The sequence below is a fragment of the Argiope bruennichi genome, chromosome 4 (genome assembly GCF_947563725.1).
Source record: "Argiope bruennichi chromosome 4, qqArgBrue1.1, whole genome shotgun sequence".
NCBI classification, from domain to species: Eukaryota; Metazoa; Arthropoda; class Arachnida; order Araneae; family Araneidae; genus Argiope; species Argiope bruennichi.
Genome location: NC_079154.1, coordinates 128968717 through 128985825, shown reverse-complemented (window position 1 = coordinate 128985825; position 17109 = coordinate 128968717). Strand labels below are relative to the sequence as shown.

Here is a 17109-nt window from a genome sequence, read left to right as displayed (position 1 = left end):
TATTTTTTAAAAAATTGTTAAAATTATTTTAAGAAATTGTTATTGAATAAAAATAAAATTGGTTATTGATGCAAACTTTGATTCATTTTTAATTAAGAATATCATTTTCATTTTGAAAATCTTTCTTATCTAGCATTAGTACGATCCAAATTTTATAATTTTAGGGCTCACGGCAGCCTATCACTAGTTCCATTGTCTTGTGGAACGTTTTACATATGACATGTTGCATTAAGCATTTTATAAATAGTATCCAACCGCTAAACATTAGACATGCTAAAATATTTGAAGAGTTAGTCTTGAGAAACATTTAACAAAATTATTTTCAGAAAATCACGTGAGAGTGATGGAGTGTCTGAGATGAATACCCTCAGGTACCCTAGCAGGAGACGCCCACAAATGCCTAGTTTGGGAGAATATTCTGGACAGTTCGAACGAATTAATTATTTGAATAAATTGTTCCTTCTTTCGTATTATTACATTTCGTTATTTCCAGCTGCAGAATATTTCAGAATTGAAATGTATTTGAGTCATGCTATATGTGATTCATTTTCATTTCTGCAGCTGTGTTTGTATAACTAAATATCTTTTTAATTCTTCAAAGGTATACCTGTTCCTCTGTCCGAAAAACCCAGGATTATTCGAATGGACGATACTTCTCTCACACTTGGTTGGAAACCATCCGTGCCAACTTGTCCACGAGTTCCGGTCACTTACCAGCTGGAGATGGCCAAGCATCCCGACGGAGAGTGGACCCCTTACAAAACAGGTGAGAATGAAATATCATGAGATAAATAATTTTGTAATTTATAGATCTTATATTATATCAAATATTTGATGGAAGGAAATCATTCTTTATTTGGTTAAAATATAAAATATATTCATTGTTTTAATGTTAAAGAGAAGATATAATACCTTTTTGAAGCTTGCTTATACTTGTATAAAAAGGACTAAACCCATGAAATAAAATCTGACCTTGAATGCTGCGAATATCAATTTCGGGCTGGAGAATCATTATAAAAATGATGGATTTCGATTTCACTCCTGTTTCTTAAGTCTTTACTCTTAAAATTCTAAAGTTCTATCTGGCATCCGATTTTTTCATCTCTATAGAATTTTCTCACAATGTCTGGATTAGAAACGTATTTATGTCTTAGGATAAGAAACGGAATGGAAAAAAAATCCTGAACTTAGGAATACTTTACTAACTGCTTGCATCTTCATCAAACTTTTTAACTGTAAATTCTAAAAATTTATCTTGTTTCATATCGGTAGGCAGTGTTTAACAGATAAAAAAACTAACCAGAAGTTTGAATTTCTTAATTTTCTTCGTAACATATATTTCTGCAGATTGTAATTACATGTTCCAGAGGAGCAGAGAAGTATTGTAGGACTAATGATCTCAGGTCTAATTATTACAATTAGTGAATAATAAATTCGCAGATGGTTGAAAAAGTAAAGTAAAACAAGATCTATCAAGGGTGCGAAAATTCCCTTTGCGAATTAAATTCCATGCCTAATAAAATAAAATAAAGAATACCATTATTTAAAGTGTGGCAGATAGAATTTGTAGTGCCGAAACACTCCGCAATCTCTGTTACAAGATGGCGGCGTTGACGGATTAAAGTTATAATAAAGGTCTTGGTTTTAAATGAAACATCCCCAAGTGAAATTCATCACCAACTAAAGGAAGTTTACGAAGCGAGTATGATGCTACGAAAATAGATGTGATTTTTGTGTTTACAATTTAAACTAGATAGAACAGATGCACAAGATATGAAATATCAGAGAGGCCAAGCACATTCACCACAGAGGACAGAAAATGCTGTGTCGAAGTTTTGATTCTAGAGTCGGTTGTCACCTTTATGTGTGGGAAATTGTACATGAACTCAAAATATGCATTAGCAGTGTACTAAATAAAATACACAAAAAAATTACCCTACGAGAAGACATGTCTTTGCTGGTTACCACGGCAATTATTAAATTACTATGAAACTATTCAAATGATCTTCAGCATTTACTACGATATCAGGCAGAATGCGTTTTCTTGGTGCACCACATCATTAATCGGGGCAAAACATGTGCATCATGTGCCACCTAAATCAAGAAAGCATTTCGATCATAAATCCCCATAAGAAGATCAAGACATTGCTATCCGCGACGAGAATTATTGCCACAATCTTCTCTAATCCTCCGAGTGTGTTGCTGATTAATTTCCATACACGTGGAGCTACCGTTCATGCTTATGCATGCTGGACAGTTTGTGCGAGACAATTCACAGGAAACGATCGGAACTTTTCTTGAAAGTTGCCCTGTTGTTACACGACAATGCTGGATCGCATATGGCATCAATCACATGCGATTTAATGTAGCATTTCCTTTGGAATCTAACAGAACACCTTTCTTACAACCAGAATCTCGCAGAAAAAGATTTTCATCTTTTCGGGCCGTTGAAGAAGCACTCGACAAGTCACCCTTTCAGAATTTATGATGAAGTTTCGAATGCTGAGAACCTGAAAGTTGATTTCTCCCATGCTTCTTTTGATGGATTGGTTTACTCGTGATGCAAATGTTTCATCAACCATTTTGAGTACGTGGAAAGATTATAATAACTAGTGATTTCCTACCTTCCTGTGATATCGTGAATAAACTTTTTTCCCCCAGAGGATTTGATTGTGTACTTTTTGGTCACCATCGTAATTTGTTACTTTATTCATTGTCTTAATTATTTAAAAATGTAATGATATTTTAATTAATTATACTTTAAAACAATAATTTCCATTCTATACTTTAAAAAATTAGTTAGTTTCTAGTCGTAGAATGTTTAAAAGCATTTAATGTTAAAATAATTTATGTGATTCCGCATTTTGCTTTTTAAAATTTATAGCTATCCTAGCAAAATCGAATGTAGCTTCTTCACTTATAATTTAGATAACTTTCACTCGAGTTATAACCGCCCACAATTATTCACTTAATTTCGGGAACTTTGCTGTTGGAGATGACGTCTTATAACTTGCAATCGTTCATTCTCTTAATATTTACGTTTTTGTTAACTCCTAATTAGATGTCCCTTTCTGTTTCGCAAATATCTTTTTATTTTGATTCACCAGTTGCCTAGAGGGTTAAGGTATTGCGTGACTGAGGAACATCCATCGCAGGCTGAGTTCTATACTTAGAAGGTGTTTCGTAACTAATACTACTATTCAAGAATTTATCATTTAAGTTGAAATAGCTCGCCATTTGTTGTAGGTCATTTGGCTTTTGCATGGTTTCTGACACACAATTTGTCTGCCAGTAGCTCCGATAGTTCTCCAAGGTTAAAGTTTACATCATTTTACAGGACCAAAGTCAGAATTCTATTTTAGATAGTCCCAGTTCTCTTTGATTGACAGTGCTCTGTCACTTCCTTTCTACTATTAGTCCTTCAATCATGAACTACACTAGATACATGTAGCATTTGAAACAACATAACAGTGTTGTTATTTCCTTTCACTTAATAACGCTAGCGAATACGTTAATTCGTATTTGTCTTCCAGGTCTGAAAGACACGTTGTGCGACGTACGCGATCTGAGGCCAGGTCAAGACTATAAGTTCCAGATCCGTGTGGAGAACAAGCACGGTGTAAGTGATCCTAGCCCCTATGTGACAGCTCATAGGAGTAAGATCTACGAACCACCGGTTCCAGCCGATTTCAAGCCCAGAGACTATGAACTGGAACATCCACCATTTCCTAGATTAGGTATGCACATATCTCGTCTCAGTAATTTACAATTGTGTGTTGCTGATAGAAACAAAAGCAAATATATTCTGAAAACGTAATACGAATCTTCTTGTGATTTCATCTTCTATTGGTTACAGTATCCTGTAAATACGCACTATAATATGTTAACCAAACTAAAACTTTTTCCAGCTGTATTTTGCCAAGTGTGGCAATCCAGAATTTTAAATCATTTGCAATTCTAAAAGATTAATCAACTTGTAAAAATTATAATTAAAAAATTAATAATGAAATTGAATGTCTCTCAATCGAGACTTGAAGTCAGTCTTTGGCAAGTATTGTAAATTCCATTTAACCCTTATCATTTGTATTTCACCAAGATTTTCCTTCAACTTTAGTATCATGCGCGATGAAAACTGTTAATTTCTGTAACGAACCGCTGACATTTAGTAAAGATTCAAAGAAAATTTGTCTTGAGATAACGCCAAAATACTAAATTTCAAAACCGATATCATGTCATCAGATTTGTCTAGAAATTGCTTGACTCTTTCAATAATATTCATTTTCTCATTATCCTTTGATTAATACTTTAAAAGAAACATTGAATATCTGTGGTGAACAATTTAAAGAATAAATAAAGTAACTTACATATATTGGAATTCTTATATTCTTAATTTATATTATATTATGAATTATATGATATACAACTTTATGAATCAGCACAAACTTAAACATGTATACAACTACATTAAAAATTCCGAATTTATTTCGAACACATGTAAAAGCATTAATTGAAATTTTTCGAAGACCCCTCACTTTATGAGTGCTTATAAGGATGTCTTTGAAATTATGCAGCTGCTGCTCCACAGTTTGTTCGCAGAGAAGAAGATGTGATGTATGGTGTCCGTGGTCACCCTGTCACCATCGAATTCTGGGTCTATGGCCAACCGGAACCAAAGATCACATGGTTCAAAGATGATTCCCAGGTGAGATCCATTTGTTGTTTTGGCACTCGTGTTTTTTAATGCTTTAGTACCAATTTTTACATGGTTTACTTAAATCAATTTTTGTTATTCAGGATTTTATGATATATTATTAATGAGTTGTGGTGTGAGTGTAGTCCCCATTACTATATGCTCTAAATAAAAGTTTCCAGTTTTGAAAGTGCCCTGCGACAATTTCTCCTTTAATCATTCCATTAAAAATGTTAATTTATATTGATAATTTATAAGAAACGTGCTCTAAAATATTAATTACAAAAATTTTATAATTTAATTCTATAATTTTTATAAATTTAGATTTAGAGATTAGATAAACAGCCTAAAGAAAAACAAATTGAGTTGAACGTTTGAAATAATTCTTTGATGATTGTCTGCAGATGGACATCCTATTGAAACATTTTGCATAAAATATTACGAAAGAATTCATATGCAATCTTCCAAAATTATTTATTGATTTAAAAGAAGTCCATTGCTGATAAATTGGAATGGGTCCAATTTTGCCTAACAAATAGCACAACTTTGGATATAATTTGCAAATACGATTACAAATTGTATAAAATAGTGAAGGGTTATCGATAGGATCTTAGTTAAGAGACCACGAGTTTCATTTTGATCAGAAATTTCTTATTATGGTGGATTTTTTAAAAATTATTAGACGACACAGTAGCCTAACTAGACAATATAAGAAGTAGGAAGAATAGGGCCGGTAGAAAGAAGAAAGGATAGGCAGTAGCTAGGCATAACTATATTATTGTAATATCATGGGATGATATTTAATCAATCCTGCCACGCTATTTTTATACCACTGGCCATAGCATAGAAGAGAAACGAGAACGTGCCAAAGAAGGTGAGTACCTCCAACTTCAAGGACTCGCTTTTGATAAAATGGGATTCTCGGCGAAAGTGGCCAGTTTTTCTGATAAGAGTGTCTTCTCCTGTTTAGCCTGAATTAGACAGTTGATTTTCATATCGCTGAATACGTTCTGGAAAGGTTCTACAGAGGTGACTTTTTTGCAATGAGCGCGAATGCGGAAACATGAGTATTTCAAACCTTTCGCTGGGATTTGGTTCATAGGTATAGTCTCCTGAGATGGTTGGTTATTGATATTTTGCTAAACATGTCACTCTGTTGTTATACCATTGATACCAGAATAATGAATAGTAAGGTATTAAAACTTCTTTTACTACGAAGAATCACGTTAAATTCATGTCATGGAAATTGAATCGATTGATTTTGATTTTTAAAAGATTTTAACTTTATACTTATTTCCTTCTTTACCATTTAAAAAATGTTGCGATGTGTGCCAGCAGTCTGTGATGAACCGTTTTTCTTGCAGATCGGCAAAGACAAATTTGATTACCTACAAGACCGCAATGGCAAACTGTGCCTCTTCATCGGCTGCATGAATGATGATTTTGTGGGCACATATACCTGCCTGGCCGTCAATGATGAGGGGGAAGCTACCATGGCGATCAAACTCCGTATAGCAGGTAAACTTCTGTTGTTTTTTTTTCAAAGTGTAAGAGCGTCGGTTTTCATTTATCTTTTTCGATTCGATTTTTTTAAAAAATAATAACTAATACAGAAATTAATAAGTCATGTGAGCGCAATGAACTACTGATTTTGAAATCAGAATTCATATGCTTGTATACATTATAATCCTTTTATTTCATACCAGTTTTATGTCAAGGATTAAAATTTTTCAAATATGAAACAGAGCAAAAGATGAGCCTCTAAATTTAAAATTTATGATTAAATCGATATTGTGGCATAATTTACCCTGAATACTTTTATAAATGTTTCTAAATATCGAAATTTAATCATATGCGAAATTATTTAATGATCATGCGTCGAAATTTTGAATTCATGATAAGTTTATTTCTCTCGTAGAACCTCCCGTATTTCTGGAGCGTCTGGACGAAACAACCGCCATGTCTCGTCGCAGCGCGCGCATGCAGTGCCGCGTCACTGGTCTTCCCTATCCCAAGATCAAGTGGTTCCGTGACTGGCACCCTCTTTACGAGTCCGAAAGGATCAAAATCCTGTGGGAAGAACCGGATAAATGCACCCTCTTTATCAGCAACCTCATCACTCGAGACAATGCTCTTTATTCTTGCACCGCAACTAATATCGCCGGAACAGCCACGTCGTCGGCAAGCCTCAATGTTGAAGGTAAGATTGAATTGAAAAGAAAATATCTTTTCATTGCGAGTTTCCGTTATGAGCAACGGCTCCTAACCTTTTTGTATTTAAGACCATAGCAATAACTGCACATCAGGCACTTCATTCTAATCATATCCCTTTATCCGAAGATGTTTTTTCACTAAATTTTCTGATGGCATTTTATATCCAATGAAAATGCGGTTTGAAATACGAGTAGGTCAGCGTTCCATTTTGAAATTAAATTGAAGGATTTAGAATTGAAGAACAAAAACGGCAAAGGATCACATTCAAATGTAATTGAATAATAATTTATCGTTTGATTTTAGGTGAAATTGAATGTCCGATTTTTCGCCCTAAAGAAAAGAGCGCGTTGTTAGTCACAGACTATGCGTACAATTTAAATAATAACAATAAATATAAAGCAGAGAGAAATAAAGAAAGTTCCTTTTCTAGAAATATTGATTTAATATTTTATAGTTTTATATCTTACATACATAAATTAGCAGAAAAAGAATTTTATATTTTAAAAATATATTAACATTTCAGATTGTTTGTTTGTTTCTTATGGCACTTGCCACTGACAAGCCCGCTGTTACGAAGACAGCGATTTAAGCCAGAGGGGGAACGTCTCTTATTTTTTTATAGCAGCGCCAACTAGGACCAAGAGTACGACTTTGCCACTCACGCATCATTCATTCGCTTGCACAACCCCTTTTTACAGGAGGGCACATTCACACATCTCACAGATAGAACAACAGAAGAACAACCATGCCCAAACCGGGACTCGAACCCGGGACGCCCAGATCACGGGGAAGACGCGCTACCCCTATGCCAGGACGCCGGCACATTTCAGATGATATTCTTATGTTCTTTCACAAAAGTTTGCGTATGGTTAACAGAAGTGAAATAAAACAAAGCTTTTCATCATCCATTTTCCTTCATCACATTTAGAGTAAATTTGTTAAAGGTAAGTAACCTCAAGGATTAAGCCGTTCAGCATCATAGGTAATGGAAGAGTAGAATTGCTGATGACAGGAAAATGAAATTATAGAATGAAAAAATTGATTCAAAAAAACTATGCAAATTGCAAGCAGTGTTAAAAAATTCTAAGGTGATTGATATTTTTGAGAGTTAGCCACAAAGTAGAAGACTGTCAAAGTTCAATGGACGAAAAAAGGATGTCCTTCACATTATATCTCATTTTCAAGAGACGATGTTATTGAATTTCACCCAGAAACTGTGGGAGTCATTCCAGAATTCTCAAGGAATTAACTTTTCTGAAGTGCAATTCAATAGGCAAAAAAGTTGGATTCTTAAAAAGTTTATAAAAAAGACTCTAATTTTAAAGCACATTCATATTTTCTGACGCAAGATGCAAGAACTAAGGTAGGTAGGTATGGTTTATTGGCACAAGAGCCATGTGAGGCCATACTGCGCCAGTCATATGGTTTAATTTAAGAGCACATTAATATGAACTGAATCAATCAATTATAAATTAATACCAACTAAGATAAACTGTATATAGTATAAGCAATGTAGCAATCAACTAATAAAATTTTAAAATTTATGAATCGCAGGAAGAAATTAATTATGAAACGGTAAAAGTGTGATATTAATGATACGACTCCATAAAAATGCAATAACAGACGATAAAATGTTTAAAGGCAATTAGATGCAAGTAAAAAGGTGAATTGCTTTTTAAAATGTAAAAATATTTGGGTGGTATTTCTCACCCACCAAGTCGGTTAGAGTTACGGATGATGTATTGAAAAAGCTGACACGATGGGGATGGTAGACAGGACATTCAATTAAAACATGCTTAATACTTAAATCAACATGACACGTCTGACACATTGGTGCCCTTTCGCCAAAGATCAGATGTTTGTGAGTATAGCGCGTATGTCCTATACGGAGGCGTGTTAGCTTGACATCTACCTCACGGATAGGAAGAGGTGGCCACATAGCAATGGACGGCATGACAGAGTGCAATTTATTGTGGGTCAATAAATCCCACGTTTCTTGCCAAGTAATCAAAACACGACACGCCAATAGTCTCTTGATATCACAGTATGGGAGTTCTTGGTTTAGGAAGGAGGATGCAGATTTAGCTAAAGAATCCGCCATCTCATTCCCAGGGATACCAACATGACTTGGCACCCAGCTGAAAATGACATTAAAACCATCGATCTTCAAATGACTCAAAGTAAACAGAATGCTATTAGCAATCGGGTGCATCTTATTGTGGTAGTGAGAAAGAGTTTCTAATGCACTCATGCTATCGGTATAAATAATAAAATTCCGTTGAGCCAAGGAGGAAATTTCTTGGAGAGCATAAAAAATAGCTACTAGCTCAGCAGTGAATACAGAACAGTACTAATGTATACGATAGCTCAGAACACCAGATGGGGGAACAATGCCACAACCAACATGATCAACTGATTTGGAACCGTCAGTGAATATTGGTGTAAATGAAGAATACCGACAGCGATGATAGTTAAATAGCTGTTGATTGGTTAATTGGTTTTTATGGCGCAAGGACCAGATCTGATCATTCTGCGCCAAACATTTGTTAAAAATGGCTTTCGTGTTAAAAATTAAAACATTTTAAGTAGATACAATTAAATATGATGTAAAATTTGAATATCTTTTAAAAAAGTAAAAATATTTGGAAGAGGGTTATCTCCTAAAATGTCATTTAAGTTAAAAACAGTCGCTCCAAAATGAACTTGTCGTTGTGATCTAAAATCTTGGCATTCACACAGAATATGCTTAACCGTTAAAACACAATTGCATTTATCACAAAGTGGTGCAGGATCAGAGTGCAAAAGATGTTTTTGGGTCAAATAGGTGTGGCCTATTCGAAGTCTCGTGATGATGACATCTTTCTTTCTAGTCAGAATTTTACTTTTGAAACCCTTGATAGATGGCTGTATTTGAAAAAGTTTATTCGTAGATAGCTTTCCCCATGTAGCTTGCCAGAATTTACTTTGAATTATTTTTATTGCTTGTAATGCATCGGATAATGGAACAAAATTTTCCTTCAACAGGGTTGAGCTTTTTGCTGCCTTGTCAGCTTTTTCATTCCCCCAAATTCCAACATGCCCAGGAATCCAACAGAATTTAATCGTGAAATTATTTTTTAGCGAATTACATATGTGCAAACTAGTTAGAACTAAGGGATGACTTTTCGATGACACATTCTTAAAAGCTGCAATGCTACTTTTAGAGTCAGTATATATAATAAATTTAGAGGGGGATGACGTTGCAATTTTTTGAAGGCTTAGATATATTGCATAAAGTTCGGATGTAAAAACAGAACATGAAGGGTGAAGTCTTTCGAATATTATTACATTACGAAAAACTGCTGCTGAGCCAACATTATTACCCCATTTCGAACCATCTGTATAAACAGGTTGAAAAGAATGATACTGTTGTCTATGTTCATAAAAACATTTCTGAAACATCACGTCTGATGTTGATGGTTTCAGGAAGTGCATAAAATCATCTACAAAACTGAAAGACGACTCCTGCCTGGAGGTGGACCACTAATGTTTACAGCAATCGGGAAGTCTTCAGTTTTGAATGTTCGTAAAATCTCTCCTATACGGAATCCAAAAGTTGGCGTAAAAGACAATCTCCTAGAGAATAACGATCCGTATATAGGATTAAGAACCTTGTTGCACAGTGGATGGTATTCCACACTTTTAATTTTATAAAAGTAGGATAAACAAAGTCGTTTCCGCCTCAATTCCAAGGAGGGCTCTCCACTTATAACTTGTAAACTTTGAATTGGTGATGTTCTAAAAGCTCCTGTAACTATACGAAGTCCTTGATTATGCACCGAGTCTAACAATTTCAAGGTGGATTTGGCAGCTGAGCCATAAATGGGTGCCCCGTAGTCAAGCTTTGAGCGTATCAGTGATTTATATATCTTCATCAAAGAGGCTCTATCTGCTCCCCAAGAGGTGTTTGAAAGGACTTTTATAATATTTAGCGTTTGAAGGCATTTTCTTTTCAAGTTTTGAATATGAGAGCGAAATGTTAGTTTATTATCTAATATCACGCCCAAAAACTTTTTCTCACTAACTGTGGGAATGACCGACTCATTCAGTCGAAGCTCTGGATCTGCATGAAGGCCACGTCGTTTACAGAAGTGAACACTAACTGTTTTCTGAGGTGAAAAAACAAATCCATTTTTCAAAGCCCAGTCTATCATATTGTTTATGGATGTTTGTAAATGTTTTTGAATGAAATCCAAACTTTCGTTAGCACAATGGATCTGGATGTCATCGACATAAAGTGAAGTATGTACAAATGGTGAGATTTTCGAAACAATCCCATTTATTTTTATGATAAACAGTAAAACACTTAGTACGCTACCCTGAAGGACACCTTCATGCTGAATGAAAGTATCTGATAAAATATCACCAACACGAATTTGAAAGATCCTTGTCCTCAAAAAGTTTTGTACAAAAATTGGTAGATTCCCTTTTAAACCCAAGTTAAATAAATCTTTCAAAATGCCATAACGCCAGGCTCGGTCATAGGCTTTATCCATATCAAAGAAAATAGATATAAGATGTTTTTTGCTTACAAAAGCCTCTCTGATAGCAGTCTCTAGTTTAAGTAAATTATCCAATGTACTTCTCTTTTTGCGAAAACCGCTTTGGAAAGGGGAAATCCAGTTTTTCTCTTCTAAGACATACATCAGTCGGTGACTAACCATACGTTCCATTAGTTTACAGAGGCAACTAGTAAGGGCTATTGGTCTGTAATTAGAGGGATCTTGCCGCTCTTTCCCAGGTTTGAGAATAGGAATTATTATGGCTTTTTGCCAGTTGGTTGGGAAGACTCTTTCCATCCAAATTCTGTTAAATAAAGTTAAGAGTACCCGCAATGACGAATCACCTAGATGTTTCAACATATCATAATGTATTCTATCAGGTCCCGGTGATGTAGAATGGGATTTTTTTAATGCATTTTTCAATTCATGAAACTTAAAAGTAGTATTATATTCCTCCCCGTATGAAGGTAGAAAATCTAATGCTTGTTTCTCTGTCTGCTTTTTAAAAGCAATAAAATCTTCTGGATAAAATTCTTCACTCGATATATTAGAAAGAGTTTGTCCAATTAGATTAGCAATTTCTTTTGCATTAGAAATTACTCGTCCGTTCAATTTTAAAAAGGATATTTTATCTGTATTTGCGTAACAGCCAAAAATCTTTTTTACTTTGTCCCACATGATTTTAGAAGGTATTTGTCCTTGAATGGAATTGACATACGAATGAAAGGATTGCTCCTGACTAATGCGTCGGATTCTACGAAATTCAGATTTTGCTTTTTTAAATTTAATGAGATTTTGGGTGGTAGGGTATCTCCTGAAGGTATTCCATGCTTTGTCTAGTGCTCTTTTACAGTTTTCACATTTATCATTCCACCACGGTTTGCATAGCTTTGGTATTTTCCCCGATGTTTTGGGAATACTGATATCTGCTGCTGCAATTATATGCTCGGTTACAAGCTTGACTGTCAAATCAATAGACGTTTCATCAATCATATCTGGTGTAAGTTGACATATTGAGTTGAACAATGGCCAGTTTGCTTTACTAACATTATATCTCACAGGTCTTTTACGAAATAAAAAATCACTGTGCATGTACGTCAATACAATAGGAAAGTGATCGCTGTTGTATAAATTTGAGTCCACGGAAAATTTCCAGTAAGGGGCAAGGGAAGGAGAACAAAGTGCAAGATCAATCGTGTGGAATGTTTTGCTAGCTTGGTGAAAGTGAGTAGGATTATTGTCATTAAGGATACAGAGACAATTATCATCAATTAGTTTTTCCATTTGCCTTCCTCTAGTGTTGATATCATCATTATTCCAAATAGGATTATGTCCGTTTAAATCACCTAGGAGAAAAAAAGGTTCTGGCAACTGTTCTATTAATTGATTCAAATGTCGTTGTTCAATATAGTCATTTGGGGGCAAATATAAATAGCAGATTGTTGTTAGAACTTTCAACTGAATTTGGACAGCAATTGCCTGTAAATTTATGTCTAAAACAACTTCATTACTTGGCGAATGACGTAAAGTTAAAGATGCAACTCCGCCAGATGCTCTAGAATTTTGTTCATTATCTTTTCTTTGAAGGATATAGTTTTTAAGATTGGGAGAGACACGTGGAGTCAAATATGTTTCTTGTATCCCCAAGCAAACAGGTTGATATTTGTTAATAATAGATTTGATATCCTCTTTATGAGCTTGAAAACCGTGGCAATTCCAAGAGACTAAATTAATATTTGTCATTTCGGTTTTCTGAAGAATTTAGATTTAAAAACTTTTGGCTTGGCTGTGCTTACTCTAGCTTCATCGCTCAGGTCCATTTCGCTGAGAGATTCATCGGATGGATGAATTTCCAACTCAACGTCCTTACTATTTACGTTTATCTTTTCTTTCTGTTCATTTTGGTTTTGAATGGAAAGATTCTTTTTTTTCTTTTTATTTTGTGGAACAATTTTTAAAGTTTTTTGGTTTTTTGTAATGTTTTTTTTCTTTAGTTATGGAAGACTTGTTAGATTTTATTATTTCGAGCCAATCTTTCAGTTTGATGGTAATGTATTCCTCATTTGATGGAGAGGGAAAAGGCTTCGCGATTGTTTGCGATGGACAACTGTTTTCTTGAATTTGTATCGGTTCAGTTTGCATGCTTGAACAAGTCGTTCTTTTTAAAGCTGTACTGTATGGGAGATTTTCCTTTGGAGTTCGTTTTTCAACTATTTGCCTAGCTTCTGCAAAAGAGATATTTCTAGAAATTTTAATGGTCTGGATTTCTTTTTCAATCTTCCACTTGGGACAGGATTTAGAATAAGCAGGATGACTACCGTTGCAATTAACACATTTTTGGGGCTTTGTGCATGGAGTGTCATCATGGCCAATTTCAGAACATTGTGGACAGCGAGAGGAAGAAGCGCGGCAGCTAGTTTTTGTATGTCCAAACCTCTGGCATTTAAAACAATGCATCGGGTTTGGCACAAAAAGACGCACATCGCAACTTATAAACCCAGCTGTTATCTTTCTGGGAAGCACATGAGTAGCAAATGTCAAAATAACATGCTTAGTTGGAATTATTTTACCATCTCTTTTTAATGTTATACGGCGTGCACTTGTTACTCTAAATGACTGCAGTTCGGAAACAAATTCTTCATCACTAACCATAGTAAGATCCATACTAGATATGATATAATTCAGAGTTTTATGGCCAGATACTTCTATTGGGGCATCACCAAAATTCTTTATGGCTAGAAGTTGCTCTGACTGTTTCGGCGTCGCAGTCTCTATTAACAAATCTCCAGATCTAAGCTTCTTTACAGATGTGACGTTTCCAGCAGTACTTTGAATATACTTTTGTATCAAAAAAGGTGACATGTTTTTAAGTTAATCGTCTTTACCATGTACAACTAAAAATTTTGGAAGAAATTTCGAAAGCTCAGTTTGTGCAACGTTAATTGGCTTGTCTGATTCGGTGTGTGAAGAAAGACCCATGCAAAAAAGACAAAAATTCAGGCCCGACGGCACCGCCCACCACGGAGCCCAACAAGGGATGGCAGCCACCGGCTCTAGACATTTCCAGCCTCGGCGCTTACCATGGCGCTAGCCGGAACCTATACGCTGGGAGTCACCCCCGGGGACAGTGAGCACCCTTAACGCCAAGCCCAAGGAGTGACCCCTTCGCTTGATCCCCTTGAGCAGCCCAGTCATGTGCCTAGGATACCGGCCGATTGATACATCGGGGACCGAAATGTACCACCCGTCTAATGGCTCGCCACGCACGGCAAATACGTGGGGTGTTTGGCTGTCCATGAGAAGCAAAAGGCAAACAGAGCGGCAACAGCTTCTCATGGAGAGCTCCCTCGCTTGCCGTCGAGGGAAAGAAAAAACAAAGGTGACAGCAGAAGGCGCAGAGGAGAGTAAACCTAAAGGGAGTAAAGATCCCTGGGTACCTCGGGATTAAGACACCCGTACTCACCTATAGTAGGTGAGCCCCTGAGGGGTAAATAGCTGTTGAAAAACAACTGGAGCAGTTGAATTTTTGTCGAATCCTGAGAAGGGATTCAGAAAGGAAAATTTTGGGATATCCCAGGGTGGAAAGGAAGAGAAATCATGCGGTTTTATGGAAACTTCTTTAATATATAAATCGTGGAGAATTGCTTTGATCCTCTCAGTAAATGGGAGAATGTGAGAGGATCGGGCATCATAGAGTCTTCGAAGACCAACTGGTAAAGTTGTTTGGGAAATGGGATGATTTGACAGAGACTTTGTTCGAAAATGATAAAGGGCAGATAGCTTCTTTCGTCTTAGATAAAGAATTAGTTGGTAACAAATAGCATACAGGCTCTCTACCGGGGAAGTTCGGAATGCCCCTGAGCAGATCCTTAAAGCAGAATGGTGAATGGTATCCAAATGCCGCAAAACAGACGCACGGGCTGAACCGTATATCATACAAGCGTAATCTAATCGAGAGAGAATTACTGCTTGGTAAATACGGAGTAGGGAGGTTCGATCAGCTCCCCAAGATGTTCTGGATAGTACCTTCAAAATATTCAAGGACTTCTCGCACTTCTTCCTCAGGTATAAGATATGAGGAAGGAAATTCAGTTTCTGATCGAAAACCACTCCCAAAAATCGTATCTCGTTCACAACAGGAATAGAAACATTCTCAATGAAAATATTCGGATCTGGATGAATCCCTCTCTTCCTGCAAAAATGTAGACAGCGACTCTTCCCAGGAGAGATAGCATATCCATTGCCCTTGCACCATGCCACTACTTTATTCACGGCATTTTGTAATTGCCTCTCAATTAGGCTCATGTTACTACCTTCATAAGAAATCTGCAGATCATCCACGTACAAACTACAAGACACAGAAGAAGGCAAATGATTAAGGATTTGGCTGAGATGAAGGATAAAAAGTGTGACACTGAGGACACTTCCCTGTGGGACTCCCTCAGTTTGAATAAAATGATCAGAATAAAAGTTTCCTAAACGAACTCTAAAAGTACGATGCGATAAAAAATTATGTAAAAAAATTGGCAGGTTGCCCCTAAAACCAAAGTTGAAAAGTGTTGAAAGTATGCCAAAGCGCCAAGCACGGTCATATGCCTTCTCCATATCGAAGAATATGGAGACAAGGTGGTTCCTTCTGACAAATGCGTTGCGTATCTTGGTTTCCAGCAATACGAGGTTATCGAAAGTAGATCTACCTCTACGGAAACCACTCTGCAACGGAGAGATGCATACTTGTTTTTCCAATTCGTATACGAGTCGAACATTGACCATGCGCTCAAAAGTCTTGCAAAGGCAGCTCGTCAGAGCAATTGGACTGTAATGCAGAGGGTTGGAGGAATCCTTACCGGGTTTTAGGATTGGAATCACAGTAGCTTCGCGCCATTGTGAAGGGAACTTCTGCTCAGTCCAAATTCTGTTGAATAACTCTAACAGATTAGAAAGGGAAGTGATATTCAAATGGCGAATCATGTTATAGGTGATTCCATCTGGCCCTGGGCTAGTATCATTGGCTTGACACAAAGCCATTTCCAGTTCCGACATCTTAAATTCACAATTATATGCGAGGTTTCTTCTAGCATTGAAACGCAAAGGCAACCGTTCCGCGCGATTCTTAATTACCAGGAAATCAGGACTATAAGAATCTATTGCTGACACTTGTGCGAATGCTTGGCCGAGAGCATTGACAACTTCTAATGGGGCAGAATACATCACATTTCCGGTTTTTAAAACAGGAATGGAAGATTCGTTATAAATCCCATTAGCAGCTTTTACCTTCCTCCACAAAGTTTTACTGGGAGTATAATATTTCAGAGAAGAAACAAAGGATATCCCGGATTCCCTCTGGCTTTGACGGCGTATGCGACGAGCAAGGGCTTTGGCACGTTTAAAAGCAACGAGATTTTCCGTTGTTGGATACCTTCTAAATATGTTCCAAAGCTTTTTCTGATTTTTATAACTGTCACGGCAAGCTTCATTCCACCACGGTCTACGAAATTTCCTTAGACGTGGGGAAGATTTTGGTATAGTTACATTTGCGGCGTTCATTATAATATCAACGACATGTTGCACTGCTTCCGAACTGTCAGGAGTTTTGACCATAGTCTCTGTGATATCTGCCCGTTTCGAGAAAGCAGTCCAATCTGCCCGCTGGAATAGGAAACG

At 36.3% G+C, this 17109-nt stretch overlaps 1 protein-coding gene across 3 annotated transcripts in view; it reads left to right on the top strand.

Moving 5' to 3' along the window:
- Nucleotides 1-17109, top strand: part of LOC129966881 (obscurin-like) — a 291121-nt gene that overhangs the window by 227390 nt on the left and 46622 nt on the right. For all 3 annotated transcript variants that reach the window (XM_056081489.1, XM_056081487.1, XM_056081488.1), the window contains 5 exons: nt 602-766; nt 3534-3737; nt 4572-4702; nt 6055-6208; nt 6609-6890. In XM_056081489.1, coding sequence (XP_055937464.1) covers nt 602-766; nt 3534-3737; nt 4572-4702; nt 6055-6208; nt 6609-6890 — 936 coding nt within the window. The remainder of the gene's footprint in view (nt 1-601; nt 767-3533; nt 3738-4571; nt 4703-6054; nt 6209-6608; nt 6891-17109) is intronic.